The sequence below is a fragment of the Capsaspora owczarzaki genome, assembly GCF_000151315.2.
Source record: "Capsaspora owczarzaki ATCC 30864 unplaced genomic scaffold supercont2.6, whole genome shotgun sequence".
Lineage (NCBI taxonomy): Eukaryota > Filasterea > Ministeriida > Capsasporidae > Capsaspora > Capsaspora owczarzaki.
The window spans coordinates 277,194-291,218 of NW_011887297.1; the positions used below are offsets into that span (position 1 = coordinate 277,194).

Sequence of the window (14,025 nt, forward strand, 5' to 3'; positions counted from 1 at the left end):
CCCTTTCACCCCTCCTTCAGGATCTCGCTTTATGGCACATATTTACCAATAGTTGCATGAGCTAGTTGCAGTGGGCGATTTCGAATTCCTGTAGCGAACTGCCCACCCATGCCTTCAGCGAAACGGGCGTCTAGCTCATTTGGTAGAGCATGTCGTTAACACCGACAAGGTACGGAGATCGAAACTCTGGATGCTCACTCGTTTCCCTAACTAGGGCGTCTAGCTCATTTGGTAGAGCATGTCGTTAACACCGACAAGGTACGGAGATCGAAACTCTGGATGCTCATTTTTTGTTCTGGAGCTTTTTTTTTTTCTTTTTTTTGCCCCGCTTTCTGGTGAATGCACCATGAATCACCACATCAATAATAACACAAGCGATTGTTCTTGAGCAATTGTAGTTTGGGTGCATGCATGCGATCGCAGTGAAAACAAGAGCACCGCGGCTTTTGCGATTGAGCACTTTGTTGCATTTTACTTTTGATGCGCATCAATGTTCCAACTGATTCGTCCCAGCATTCATTTTTGCCAGTCTTCCAATTTTCCTCACAGCATGTTCCTCTCACGACCGGCACTCGGCGGTCTCGTCTGGTTTGGGTCAGTAACGAGAAAACGATGGAGGATTTTTTTTTTTGATTTTTTTTTTGATTTTTTTTTTTTTTTTTTCGTTTTCCACGTTGCTCGATGAGGCTTGTCGACTCGACTGCGAGACACGGTCACTCGTCACTCCCACACGCTCCCTGCTGCTCTATTCAAGCGACCGACCTACTCACACTGACGCTCTGCCGTTTCGATTGGATGCACACAGCAAGCACGCCAAGTCGCGCAAGATGACCGCGACGCGGAAAGACACTGCACGCGATTCCCTCAAGCTGGTCGCCCAGAACACATTCGTGCTCTCCCGTCCCTTCATCACAGCGGTGAGCGTTGTTGCTTTGTCGTGGAAGGAGGAGGAGGAGGAGGGAAAGTGGCCGAGTCGTCGAGGGACCGCTCAGCAGTGACACTCATCCATTGCCTCTGCATTCAACATCGTCCTTGATCGACAGAACCAAGAGCTCCGCGGATTCCGCGACATCGACCCTGAATCGCTCACCACGCAAGAGCGCGAGCGGCTGCAAAAGTACCTCCAGCCAAAGTACGAGTCCAAGAAGTTGATTGTGCCAAAGTCGTCCGCTCCCACCATGGCTCGCCAAGCGCGTCGCATGTTGGGCTACACTCCACCCCGGCCAGCATATACCACGCCTGTTGACCAGGCCAAGCCAGCAAAATCATCGGCGGCTGCTGCTGCGAAACTGGCCACCGCACCAATCCCTCGATCCGCCGCTGCCGCTGCAGCTCTCAGCACGATCTCCGCCTTCCGACCAAAGCCATAACGTTGCCCCCACACACATGTCAAAGGGAGCAGCTGTCCCAGACGTGCGGCATATCCACTCCCTTTGATGGTTTTCATTCAATCAAATGTATTGTACAAAAAATCATAAAAACATAACAAAAAAAAAAACAATGTCAAAACTGTTTGAAAACGGTTGATGGTGCTCAGACCCACGGAGTCCAGCCCTCAAACATGACACAGAGCAAGTTTGGATCTGTTGCTTGCGCAATGACGGCAGCGACTTGCTCAGCCACTGTTGATTTGACTTCGGAAGACTCGGACAAGCGGCCTTCTAGCCGAGCCTTAACCTTGCGCCACGCTGTGCCAGGGTGCTTGTTGCGCTCCTGACCTACAAGTTTGAACAAGACACCCCACCTCATCGGTCAGTCAAGCAAAAGAGGCAAGCGGTAGCCTTGCATCCGTGTTAAACATCTGTTTTGAGACACATCCAACACAATTCAAAATGCTATACCGTGTGATTCAGACGGAAGAACTGCGGGGGAATCGACTGCCGCAACGGGTGTGGCGAAAGGTACACTACTGGTCGTCATCGTCGTCTTCAGCTCGGCACTGAGGCTGTTCAGATTCTGCAAGTCTTCCGCCATCCCGTCGACTGCATCCGCGAGTTCATGCAGCGGCTTGGCAGGATCTAGCCGAATGACCGCACGCAGTCGCTCGTCCAAATCTCCAATATGCAACGTCCGCAGCAACCAATCCATCAGCTGGTGGAAGTCATTCCGCAGAGCGACAAGCGCAGAGTGCGTGGATTCAACTCGCACTTGCGCGGATTGGATTCCAGTCAGATCGTCTTCAGAATCCGCTTGATTTTGCCGACCCTGCTGCTGCTCTTGCTGAACAAAGTCACTGGCACGCTGGGATACAGCAACCATGAGCGGTTCAAGCTGGTCTTCGGCTGCGGTATCAAATGGCGCAAACTCGGTGCGGACCACCTCCAACGCAGCCTCTACCTCCTTGGCAGCGGGCTGAGAGAGCGTCAGGATGGTGGATGCCAACCGAGCCTTCAGAGCTGGAGTGGTTTTCGTCAAGGTTCGGAGGCGGTGCTCCAGCCAATTCTCGCGGTAACCACCAGTGTCCGAGTTGCGAGGAATGTACGGTAGCGCGTACTGCAGCTGATGACGCTGTTGGCGCACAGCAACGACAAGGCTGTGCTGGGTGGTAACTGCCGTCATTGCGTGCTCCAAGAGTTGCAGAAGGTTGGTCGCTTCTTGTTGGAGCTCTAACGTGATTGGAACGCCTCGCTGCGTTTCAAAATGCCCGAGCTTGGCCACCTCGACGAGGAAGCGATTGGTGTGCTCGACATCCTGCAGGACGCGCTGCCTCCTGGCACCAACAGCCGCCTGCAACGCCTCGAAATGAGCAAACGAAGCCGCTTCCGTCAGCAGGCTATCTTCCAGAGCGCAGTATTCGCCGTGTGCTTGATACACGATTGCATCGCATTGATGAATCTGCTGGAGCAGTACAGCAAGCGAATGCAAGGCAGTTCGCCGCTGCACCATTGCGTCGTGGCACAAAACGCTCACAGCCACATCCTCGGTGCCTGGTTCACCCGGGGTCGACGCGCGTGAATCCAGCTGTCGGGCATTTGTCCACAAAAAGACCTCGCGAATGGTGTGCACCAGCTCAATGGCAGACGAGTGACAGACAGCGCGGGCCTCAAGAAGTCGAACATGCTCCCATCGTCGGGTGGAGCGTGCCACTGCGTGAAGCGTCTCATGCGCCGTCTGCAGTTCAGCCGCGTTCAACGTCCCGGCAGACAAGCTCTCAGCGAGCCGAGCACGGATGCGCTTCTCGTTGCTTTCAAAAGTAGCGGCTGCAGCACCAGTCTCAACCGTCGCCTGTGGGTGGACGGCGAAATAAACCACTTGCCGCAAAATTCCCGCAACAGCCGCGCTGGGCAATGGGTTGTACACCACACTCGCAGCCAGCTGGCTGAGAGCCGAGAGCGCAGTGGCTGCCACATGTTGCGCTGGCGTACAGTGCAAATCGACACCAACGGACACTGCTGGCTCCTCGGCAGCTGGCTCGGCAGCTGGCTCGGCAGAGTCAAAGTACGTCATTGCCCGTGCCAACCCAACCAGCGGACGAACAATCGACTGACACGCCACGAAACCCTGCGACAAAAGATCAACAGGGCCTGCTGCTGCTGCTGTTGCTGCTGCTGTTACGGACGGCGCAGCGTGATCTCGACCAGTCGTCTCGTCCAGCTCGACGTCATCCTCCATGGCGCCGACACCCGCTGCTGCGCCGCGTGATAGTCCGGTCGCAATGCCATAACGCACAGCGCATTGCTGCGCCTCTTGCACTCGGCGATCAAGCCATCGGGCAAAGAGAAGAATGACCAGCACCAGCGCACGAACGGGCTGCGATCCAACCATCTGCTGGAACTCGGGCTTGGACTGCAGCTGATCAAACGTCCCCACAGGCGGAAGCCCAGCTTCGCACTGCTGCAAAACGACATCTGCTTGTTGATGCACATCACCGACTTCCACATGGGCCGTCAGTACGCCGAGAAGTTGTTCGTCCGTCTCGCAAAACGAACGCGAGCGATACATCAAAGCACCAAAAATAACTGGCAAAATGCAAAGTCGAAGCGTCTCCAAGTCTTGCAATGCCGCGCGCAAAGCCCCAAAGACAGCCGCGACCACGGGCATTTGACGATGCATGTCGTGGCCTCCTTCGTGCTCGATTGAAATCGTTCCCATCATAGCATCGACAGCACACGATATGGAGGCCAGTTGCTCCAGCTGGTCGCCTGCGGCTGGTAGCGTGCGATCAGAGAGAGATCGCCCAAGCGACACAAAACTCTGGTCCCACTCCACGCTGAGCTCATGCAAGACTGTCACACGAGCAAGCGTCACTCCAAGCGTGGGGGCTTGACTCTGCTGCAACTGATACATTTGCAGCGCGGAATCACGGGTGGCGCGCAAGTCCGCCATCGCAGCTGCGCAAGCTTGTAGGTCGAGCGAGTCGCTGGACGGCAGCAACCAGGCAGTGCTGCTACTATTGCCAGCATCCTCAACCTCGCTGACAAGCTCTGGCCATTGAAGTCGACGAATGCGCTGAACGGCTCGTGCATGGTCTGCAAGCGCACCAGCGGCCCAATGGAGCAAAAAGGCCTTGACAGTCGGGGATGGGAGAACAGGCTGCAGCGACGCTGTCACCTTGAGCGAAGCAGCTTGAAGTGCGCTGCTTGCTGCCAACTGACTGGCGGCTAGCGCTTGCTCTCCCTCGGCACCAGCCGCGGCGAGTTTCTCAAGCGGCATACTCTGGAGCAATGTCAACTGGGCCAAGGCAGGTTCAATAGCAACCGACCAATCGTTCCACAAGGACGCACGATGGAAAACTGCAAGTGCAGCAAGGCCCAATTTGGCAAATGCACCTCGTACAAGGTGGACGATCTGCGTCAACACCACAGCTCGGTGGGTGAGCGCTGCATGGAGGTCGGCCGCGCGCTGGTCTGCCTGTTGGCACTGGTTGCCAAAGCCTGCAGAGGACAGCGCCTCAGCAAAGTCCGCGTGGCTCGAGAACGCACGGACGGCATCGGCTGGACTGAGCCCCTCAACAGAGCGTGCTAGGGACGTGGATGTCATGGCATGGATCAGACGGAACAAGCCCGAGGTGGAGAGTGCCTGCGCCAGCGGGAGCTCCATTGGCTGCGGTGATGGGGCAGTCTCAAACGGAGACAACAATGCCAGAGTGTCGCGGTTGGAAGCACAAATTTGGCGTGCACGCTCCAACAGTGTTGCAAGATGTGCAGTAGACAGCGCCAGCGTCTTGTGACCCTCAGCCCAGGTGGCTTCAGCTTGATTCAAGGCCGGAATGCCCGTCGACAAAAGGGCACTGGCATCAGACAAGGCCTGGTATTCCTGCTGCTCGGTTTGGTACTGAGCGGCCAGTTCGCGCTCTGCTACCGCATGTTGCACCATCGCATCCCACCGAGTCGCCAGTTCTCTGATACTGGGAGCAACGCTGCTCCGAAGCGTTCCAAGCTCGGTTTTGAGCTCGAGCACACGTGTCGCCAGCAAGCCAATCTGGGCGTGCACATCCATTTGGCGCCGATCGCGCGTGTCGGACCGGCTTTGGTCCACCAATGGATCGTACATGAATGTTTCGAGCAGCGTCAGAAGGGTCTCGCGACGACCTCGCATCGCGGAGAGAACCTGCTGACATTTGTCTTGGAAGGCTCCTTCTAGTCCGCCGAGTCCAAGCGCGGTCTGCAGATTGTGCGTGAGCCGGAGCGGCACGACTTCCGGGACGCGCAATCGACGGCCCTTGTCAAAGCATATGTTAAAGTCAATGTGGACCAGCTCTCCAGACTGCAAGTTGACGAGAATGTTCTCCAAGTGCCGATCGCCCAGGCCAAGCACGTAGCCTACCATCGAGCTCACGGCTGCCGAACGAGTGAACGTCAACGAGGCCGACCACCATGCGACAGGTGTGGGCGAAGCGAGCCACAGCTCGGTTGCCAGCAAGTCGCTCGGCGTTTCAGCAACCAAGGCGTCAAACACGGAGCGCAAGACAGGTCGCGGCCAATCGGCTCGAGGAGTAGTGTGTGGGTCGACCGATGCGGCCTTGAGCGCAGGGCCCAAAGCGTTCCAATACATTTGCGCCGGTCCCAGGGGCTGCTGATTTTGCAATTGTTGTGTTGGTGGCGGTGGCGGTTGTTGCTGCTGCTGCTGCTGTTGCTGTTGCTGTTGCTGTTGCTGTTGCTGTTGCTGTTGCTGTTGCTGTTGCTGCTGCTGCTGCTGCTGCTGCTGCTGCTGCTGCATGTCGGACAACGCGCGGCGCTGCCAACGGTTGTACACACTGAACAGAGAGACAGTATCATCCACCCATTGAATCAACCCAGAGCGACGTCCCAGCGGTAGCACGACGTATGTGCGAGCAGTCATTGGGGCATGCTGAGGACGAGACGAGGGGCGACGCAGCACAGAGTTGACCGTCGACATGAACTGCATGATGCGTTCGTCGAGATGCAAATCTTCAGTGCCTTTGAACAAGAAAGCATAGTGTCGTCCGTCCGACCCCTGGAATGTGAGTTTCTTCGGTCGGGTTTTACTGGGAATGACAGGAACACTGTCACACACTCGTTGGAGGGTGACGCCAGCGGGTGCACCAGGAATTGGCAGGGCCAGGTCACGCATTGCAAACATCTTGGGACTGATGCTGGCAACCGACAGCATGCCTGGCGGTTGAGTCATGGACACCAAGTCGTCAGAATCATCCCCCGCCGCGTGTTTGGAATCACGACGCAGCACGGACTCCAAAATTACATGAAAGCCATGCCAGCACGACGCCACAATGCGACGCGCGTCAGAGGGGTGTTGCAAAGCGTGTAAGGCAAGCGAAAACTTGGACTCAAACTTTTCTCGGAAGCGGCGTTCGTGCGGCGTGCTTGCGCTAGTCGAAGCGAGCAGCTGATGCTGCAGACGCATCAACACGGATACAATGGGCTTCATGATGAGGGCAAGCTTTTCCTTGATGAGAGCATTCTTTGCTTCCGCTCCAAGCGTGTCAATATCCAGAACGCGCGTGGCCTCAACTTGGACATGCTCGAGCCGCTTGATGGCCTCGGGTTGCAGTCTCGACAGAGTTTCCGCGAGTTCTTCATCGCAAAGGACCGAGACGCGCTGGAGTTCGGAAATGAGCTGCTCCGTCTCGGCGACGAGCTGCGGATGGGTTGTTTGAATGCGTGCCACAATCTTTTCAGACATGGCGCGAGCCGCCAGCCGTTGAGATTTACGCCCTACATTGTCAAACCCAGTACGGTCTTCGCGCGCCCTCACAACTGCTGGTACAACCAACTCTGCGGGGGAGAGGTCGCAGAGCTGCAGGACAAGTCCCGAAACTGCATCTCGCACTGCGGAATTTGGATGGGCGAGCCGCGAAAAGAGCTGTGGGACGATGCCACGCCAAACTCCGGCAGGAAGAGCCGTAAGCCGTGTCTGAAACTCGGCGGCAAACCCGTCGGCCGCCTTGACCACGAGACGAAGCACATGCAGTGTAGCAGTCACCACAGTTTCATCCACGCCGTCACCCAGGCCATGCGACGCGTGCTGCAAGAAGCACACGTGTGCATCTAATGCGCTCCGGTACAGCTCAGGGACCCGTTCCGCCATCGCATCCCAAACCAACTTCATGATCTCTTCACCGCAGGCTGCGATCGCCGAGTCCGGAATGTGAGACGAAAGCGCTTCCAACACGCGTCTGTGCACCCCGTCCCGTCGCAGTCGCATTGTTTGCGACCAAAGCGTGTCACCGCCCGTCTGCGAGGGAGTCGCTTGGATTGGCGACACCAATGTGTTTGTAAGGGTGTCGAGAAGGCTGGCAGGCAGTGTCGACGACGACGAGGCATGTCGCAGTACAACCCGGCTCACTTCCTCCCGGTCGGCTGCAGAACTGGGGAATGCCGCTTCGCCGTTCAGAATTCGATCAGTGTGCTTGCGAGCATGGTGGTACGTCCAAGTGGCCAGTCGGAACCAAGCCTTGGCATTGTCAGTCGAAACGCCGGTCGCGGTTTTGAGCAGGCTCAAAATACGGGCGTCACGGCTGCCAAAGAATTTGGAGCCCGTTTTTGACGGCATTGCCTGGCGGGATGACAAAAACTTGTCCAAGCGCGATTGCGCCACAGCATCAAACTCCGGCGACTTTGACTCCAAGTGCTTTGAGACAAACGAGAGACAGCGAACAACGTCTCCTGGGTCGTCGTGCACCGAGGCAGCCGAATCTCTCGAGAAGCTCCCGAGGGCGCGGTCTGAAGCATCGAGGGCAAGAACTATCGCAGCAGACTGAGTGGTAGGTTGAGTGCCCAGTAGCTTGGCTCGTTCAAGGGCAAACGTCACTGGCAGAATGCGCCCGTCAGACCGCGCTTCAGCCGCGTCCAGAAACCGTGCTGCAAGCTTGTGATTTTGACTTTTACGCGCAAGTCGAACTGCTCGCAGCAGGTCACGCGAAGCCGCGGCACCAGGGAGATTGCTGGCTGTTTGACGAGCCAAGGCTCTCGCGACATCGGGCACATCGCGTCCGAGACCAGTTGCGCAGCTCGAGTGCAACAAGGAAACGCCAGAAGCAATCGGTTTGTTGCCGGAGGGATTCGGCACCGTGCTTTGAAGCAAGTCGTGCCAGCGCAGTAGCAAGGAATCCATGCCTGCGATCGAGGCATCGTGAGATTGCGAGGTGACGAGAGGGGCGTTGATGCACTGGGCGAGTTCGATGAAGGAGGCCAAGCTGCTGGGATTGGTCTGCAGACCAGCCTGCAACCGAATAGCTGCGGAAAAATCAAGCAGTCCTTGAGGGCCAAGTCGATCATTGTCCTGGACTCCAGTGAGACCACGAGTGGACGTCACGTCTGCCAAACCAGAGGGTCCGTGCTCGTCGTAGGTTGACAGAGACAGCAAGAAGTGCAAATGTCGGCGGAAGCCTAAAGCACTGGAAAGCAAGTCCACATGGGGCAGTAGAACGACATCAATCGGCACGAGTGCACAAGTGTGCGAAACTTCCTGTCGCCACTCCCGAAGGCGCGAGTCGAGCGTCTCGAGCGTCAAAGCCATCCCATTGGAGGACACAACGCAGTCCACCAAGCGATCCACGAGAAGCGTCCACACATCCACGTTGCATGCAGGCACTTGAAGCGTGGCAAAATCGGCCATCTTGACATTCTCGGTACCCTGCGGCGACGCGGCAGTTGGCGATGGCGTTTCCCGAACGAGCTGATGGAAGGCTTCCAACCGGCGAACAAGAGCGTCGTGGTACATTGGAACAGCTTGCTCCACCGCACCTTCAGCCTCGAGCGCGCAAGGCTCCAGCCAATCCAGCCAGTTTGACAGGCGGGCCAGCAGCACTTTATGATGCGGCAAGGTTGAACTTTGGGTGTTTGAAGCTCGCTGACCTCCTTTCGCGCCCTTCCCACTCGGAGATGGAGGTGCGTGGCCAGCAGGCGTGCGAGAAGAAGAAGCTTGAGCCGCACTGAGCTTTTGCACAAGCGCTTTCAGTTGTTGCTGCACATGCAGAGCAATTCCACGAATTTGCGATGCAGCGCTCATTCCCACGAGATGTTTGATGACATCCACCAACGCACTTTCGCAACGCTCAAAGGTCGCCAACAATGCGCTGCCGACAGCAGAGCTCGCCTTTGCGGACTCTGGCGGGGTGGCATCTGCTTTGGCACTCGTGCTTGCCGGCGTGGTCGCGGTGGAGGTTGGTGGCTGAACAAACTGCAGCCCGTTCTGCACCAACTGCTGGAAGAGGAGTCGAAAGCGACGAGTGGCATGAAAGACAGCCCATTCGGAGGTCAATCCAGAGTTTGCAGCGGCGAGCACAAGATTTCCTCTGACCTGCAACAGCCACTGTTCACAAATGGCCCGATTGGCAACGAAAAACAGGGTTGCGTTCTTTGACGCGGATGGCAAGGACAGCGATCCATGCCACGAGTTTGTCATTAGACGCTCGAGGGCATCCAAAAACCAGACTAACGCTTGGACATGGAGGGAACGTGCCAGCCGCACCCGAGTGAAGCGCTGCAGAGCCTGCTCGAACGATGCATCCGTGGGTTCGTTCGGGGTGGAGCACATTGCGATCAACGGGCGGATTGCTGCGGGGGTTGACGAAGCTCCCAGTGCAGATGGCTGTTGAGAATGCGCGAGTTGCGTCGGAGCCACACTCGTCGATGTCCGTGCAATCTCCTGCAACACCTTATCCAGCTGTTGAAGCGTTTCAGGCGCTTGGCCCAGATAGGTGTGAAACCGATGCTGAACACAGAACGACGCGCACTCCCACGCCAACCACCGCAACATGACCACCTCGCTCACACCAGCATCGTCATGCCCGGTGGACCGGAAAACCTGGTACAACTCGGCAAGTGCAGGCAACGGCGGGCGCTCGAGTGACCCCGCCTCCAGTGTGCCGTCGTTTGTCGCAGACGCTGGAAGCGGAGTAGTAGTCACTGAGAGTGGAGCGAGAAAGATGTGGGACATGGCCCACTGGAACTGGTCGGGGGCAATGACGGGGGACCTCCAGTGCGAGGTGGCAGAGTTGGGCCGCGTGACCTGCACGTAGGCCTCGGTGAGGAGCTGGCTATGCCGTAACAAGCTCGAAGGATGATCGGTCTGCCAATCCAGCTGAGCAAGCAATGCCAGCGCCGCACTCAGAACATTGACGCCGTCTCGGTTGCTGGCTGACTCATATTGCAGAGCGAGCGTGAGGGCAGTGGAAGCGGCCCTGGATTGCAAAGAACGCAGGCGAGTCTGTCCATCGGGCTGTTCTTCTTCAAAGGGCGCTGCCATCTCGAAAGCGATGGAAAGAATGCGACAACAAGGGGCAAGCATGGCACGAACGGGATGGAGCGCAGGTGTCGTGACGGCGTGCTCCAACAACGACACCAGACCTGGCGTCAGATCAGACTTGACGAGGGCATCCCGCAACGCGTTGCAATCAACGGTGCCTGGTGGGCACCGCATCACATGGAGCATGCGAAGCAACATTGGGCCAACCCAGCGTAGCGTAGTGCTCACATCGACGTGCACGCTGTGCCGCAGGTGCTCCCCATCTACTCCAAAACGCGAAAACATGGCATCAGCCGCCGAGATGCTCAATGAAGCCAGTCCTATGCAAGAAATGGCCAGCTGCCCAGTGGATGGAAGGGTCGGGAGGAGCAATGGAGCGGCGCTGGTGTCGGTTGCCAAACTGCATCCGTCCAGACTGGCGTTGGGAAACAGTTTCCGTTCTTGCTGAATGTACTCGTTGTGTGCTTGCTGATCCGACCACGCAGGCGACAGTTGGAATCGAGTGCCAACAGCCAACTGTACCAAGATCTTGGAGGCCGTTTGCCACACACTCCAAGCGTGAAGCGTACTCGATGCGTCCGTCGCAGCCAGAGCCACCGCCATGGATGCGTGACACAACTCGCAAAGGGAAGTTTGCAGCAATGCAAAGGTGGTTGGAAGAACAGTGACGACAGGTTTACGAGCGCAGTCCGGTTGCGTCCAACAATCCACTACTGCTGCCCAAACGCCCAGTTTGTTCATGGCAGCAGTAGTTTCTGCCGGCGAGGGATGGGCGACAGCAACAAGTTCCAGCAGTTGCGTTCTAAGTGCTGCAACACAGTGCTCTTGTCCTGGACCGCTTGTTGAGAACACAAGCGCCGCTTGGAGGCCAATCAAGCTCTTTACACTGCGAGATTCATTCATTCTCCAGAGCCTGTCCACACATGGCGCTCTGTGATCTTGTCCAACCAAGGTAAAGCCTTTGGTAGCGTCGAGAGACAAGTCCGCACCAGACGTCTCAACAACCTTGCGCACCTCGTCCAAGAGTTCATCAAGTCCGGTCGCGCTTAATGTGCGAGAGTTTGCCAGAGACGAGAGCAGTTCGGCGCATGCCTCCGCCATGATTGAGGGGCATTGTTTTCCAAACCTTGAAGCCGCCATGACTCCAGCCACAACAATCGGAACCAAAACGTCGGATGGAGGGGCGGCCATGCTGCTCACAGCATCGCAAACCACGAGCATTCCTCGAATAGACCTGGCCCAAACGGATTGCACATGTAGAACCAAGTCGCGAGAAAACGGAGCGGTTGGCGCAGACGTGAGGGAGGCGGTTGCAGTTTGAATGGAAATCCAGGCGCGCTGGAGAGCCAAAAACCGTTCTAACAGATGCAAGTCAACAGTGCTAGTGCTCTGCGGAGTCCGAGTTGGCCAGCCAAACTCGATCGGGCGGGATAGGCACGCGGCAAGTCGAGCTAGTTCGCTCCCAGCTGGTTCCGGGTGTGGGTACGCGCGGGTGGACGGTGCACAAACATCACTGGGGCTGCCGCTTGTTGGAAGGGATGCATTTGACGAGAGCGCCCGCGCGCATTCATCCAAATCAATAACGAGTTGGGCGTGAAGGGAGAGTGCGAACGCCGCCTGCCGACACAGCGGTGGTTGCAATTGCATCAGGAGCACTCCAATTCGCACACAAAGGGTGCTTGGGGTGCGTGGGTCTACCAGCCAGCCGACCAACAATTCCACCATAGGAATCAGCGCGAATGCCACTGTATGATCACGAAAGACGACGATGAGGAGATTCAGTGCAAGCTCGACCAACTCCTCGGGCGCCGGACTTTCCGTAGAACGGAGGCCAAGGACTGACGATTGCACCGCTTGGACCAATGTCGTCACCGTTGGAGAGAGCCTGTCTCGCACCGCCTTCTGTACTGCCGGCGCTGACAACGTGGACAGCGTGTGGGGCAGGAAGCTATCAAGCCCAGCAGAAGTGGCAGTAGTCGGTGTTTCAGAGCTGCTGCTCGGTACCGATGCCATAAAGACGGCGTCATATACTGTGGGCATTTCGTCGGGCAATAGGGATGGAAGTGGCGTTCCCGAAAACGCCGAGAACAAGACGAGCGTTGATCGATACGCTTCCTCAAAGGCATTTCGTTCGACGGCTGCGATAACACGCTGACAAGTTGTCAGGATGGTCGACTGTACGCTGTCTGTCGGCATCACGTAGAGCATTGTCCCAAGCACGATCGCTGCAGAGCGACCGAGCGCGGTCGGGTGTGTCGAGACTTCTTGAACAAGCTCTGAAAGCGTCGTGCTCAACCAATCGAGGTTTTGCACAACGACCCCGCAGAGTTCTGAGAGCTGCGCCGGCACTTGTGATCGCGACGAGGATGCTGTCGCTGGTGGCGCACCCTGGCTGCGGGCTCGCGTTGTGGCTTTGGACAGGATTACGCCCGTGCCGCCAGCGTGGAACAAATTGTGCATCAGATGCACGGCGGCCAGGCGTCTGGCCAGTCCAGCGCTTCCCAAAGGACTGCTGGAACTCTCAGCTCTTGGCTCTGACTGTAGTTGCTGCATGGCGGCCTCCAGATGTCTCGCGAGCGTGCATTGACCGGTAATCCAGCCCGTCACAGGCGGGAGGTCTGCTGCTCCGCTCGTCGATGCCACAACAGCTCCGGAAGGAGGCATCGCGTCACTAGCCGTGGATCTCGGTAACGATGGGGCGGCTGCTGCGGCAGACACTGCAGGGAGCGGCTGAGACCCAGCTGGCGGCTGACGATTGCCGCGCTGTCTTCGCCCGCCGGCTGCCCCACCGCTCGTCATTGCAGCACTAGCAGCAGCAGTAGTCGTGGATGGCGCCATGGTCGCATCAGGAGCCTGAGCAGGTGCAGTTGGCCGAGCAGCACGGCCTCCTCGTCGTGGATGGTTTGGTTTCGCATTGGCACCGCCGCTGGAAGGTCCGCCAGCGTCATTGCTCCGCTTGTCCATGCTCCAACTCCAACGAACACAAACCAAGCAAAATACGCACAGCACGCAGTCAGTGGATTGCGTTACGTCAACGAGATTGTCGTCGGGATTTCGGGGTTTTGGTTGCTCAGACGAACAATTGTGGGAATGATACAAGTTTTGGAATGAGGCTTGAGATGGCAAGGGTTGTCCGATTGGCCAAGAGACTGTAAATTGCTTCAAAGAAACGTTGATCTCGATGGATGAGCATGTTGGAGCACTTGCGCGGATCTGAGCGACGTTGCAGACCGGCGAACGGCGAACGGCGGCTGGATTCCCTTCCACTCGTTTTCGTTGCGCTTGCTTTCTTCTGCCTCTGATTCGCCAGCCTCTTTCCCTTTTCTTTTTGTTGTCAAGTCGATTCCATTGAAT

General features: G+C 57.1%; 2 protein-coding genes and 2 non-coding genes across 4 annotated transcripts; 3 read left to right on the plus strand and 1 right to left on the minus strand.

Annotated features, from left to right (window-relative positions):
* The first annotated feature begins 124 nt into the window (after nucleotides 1-124).
* On the plus strand, nucleotides 125-197 carry CAOG_09591. Its single transcript has one exon. It is a non-coding gene; the product is annotated as a tRNA-Val (tRNA).
* A 16-nt stretch (nucleotides 198-213) lies between these two features.
* Nucleotides 214-286, plus strand: CAOG_09596. The gene has a single exon. It is a non-coding gene; the product is annotated as a tRNA-Val (tRNA).
* A 248-nt stretch (nucleotides 287-534) lies between these two features.
* CAOG_04063 (hypothetical protein) lies at nucleotides 535-1,490 on the plus strand. The gene is made up of 3 exons (XM_004347838.2): nucleotides 535-594; nucleotides 806-917; nucleotides 1,044-1,490. Exons 1-3 carry the CDS (start codon nucleotides 551-553, stop codon nucleotides 1,368-1,370), a joined length of 483 nt encoding a protein of 160 aa, XP_004347888.1. The 5' UTR covers nucleotides 535-550; the 3' UTR covers nucleotides 1,371-1,490.
* CAOG_04064 (hypothetical protein) lies at nucleotides 1,467-13,767 on the minus strand. Its single transcript, XM_004347839.2, has 3 exons — nucleotides 6,450-13,767; nucleotides 1,842-6,380; nucleotides 1,467-1,718 (listed from the first exon to the last, which is right to left on the minus strand). Exons 1-3 carry the CDS (start codon nucleotides 13,633-13,635, stop codon nucleotides 1,534-1,536), a joined length of 11,910 nt encoding a protein of 3,969 aa, XP_004347889.1. The 5' UTR covers nucleotides 13,636-13,767; the 3' UTR covers nucleotides 1,467-1,533.
* Between the last annotated feature and the right edge of the window lie 258 nt (nucleotides 13,768-14,025).

What these genes read in the sequence shown, in the direction of transcription:
- CAOG_04063 (XM_004347838.2), top strand. Translation starts at nt 551, where the DNA reads ATGTTCCTCTCACGACCGGCACTCGGCGGTCTCGTCTGGTTTGG. An exon ending in GGCGGTCTCGTCTGGTTTGG is followed by an intron (nt 595 to 805) that starts GTCAGTAACGAG and finishes GGATGCACACAG; the next exon opens with CAAGCACGCCAAGTCGCGCA. An exon ending in CCCGTCCCTTCATCACAGCG is followed by an intron (nt 918 to 1,043) that starts GTGAGCGTTGTT and finishes CTTGATCGACAG; the next exon opens with AACCAAGAGCTCCGCGGATT.
- CAOG_04064 (XM_004347839.2), bottom strand. Translation starts at nt 13,635, where the DNA reads ATGGACAAGCGGAGCAATGACGCTGGCGGACCTTCCAGCGGCGGTGCC. An exon ending in CAGTGTTCCTGTCATTCCCA is followed by an intron (nt 6,381 to 6,449) that starts GTAAAACCCGAC and finishes TCTTGTTCAAAG; the next exon opens with GCACTGAAGATTTGCATCTC. An exon ending in TCTTCCGTCTGAATCACACG is followed by an intron (nt 1,719 to 1,841) that starts GTATAGCATTTT and finishes TCAAACTTGTAG; the next exon opens with GTCAGGAGCGCAACAAGCAC.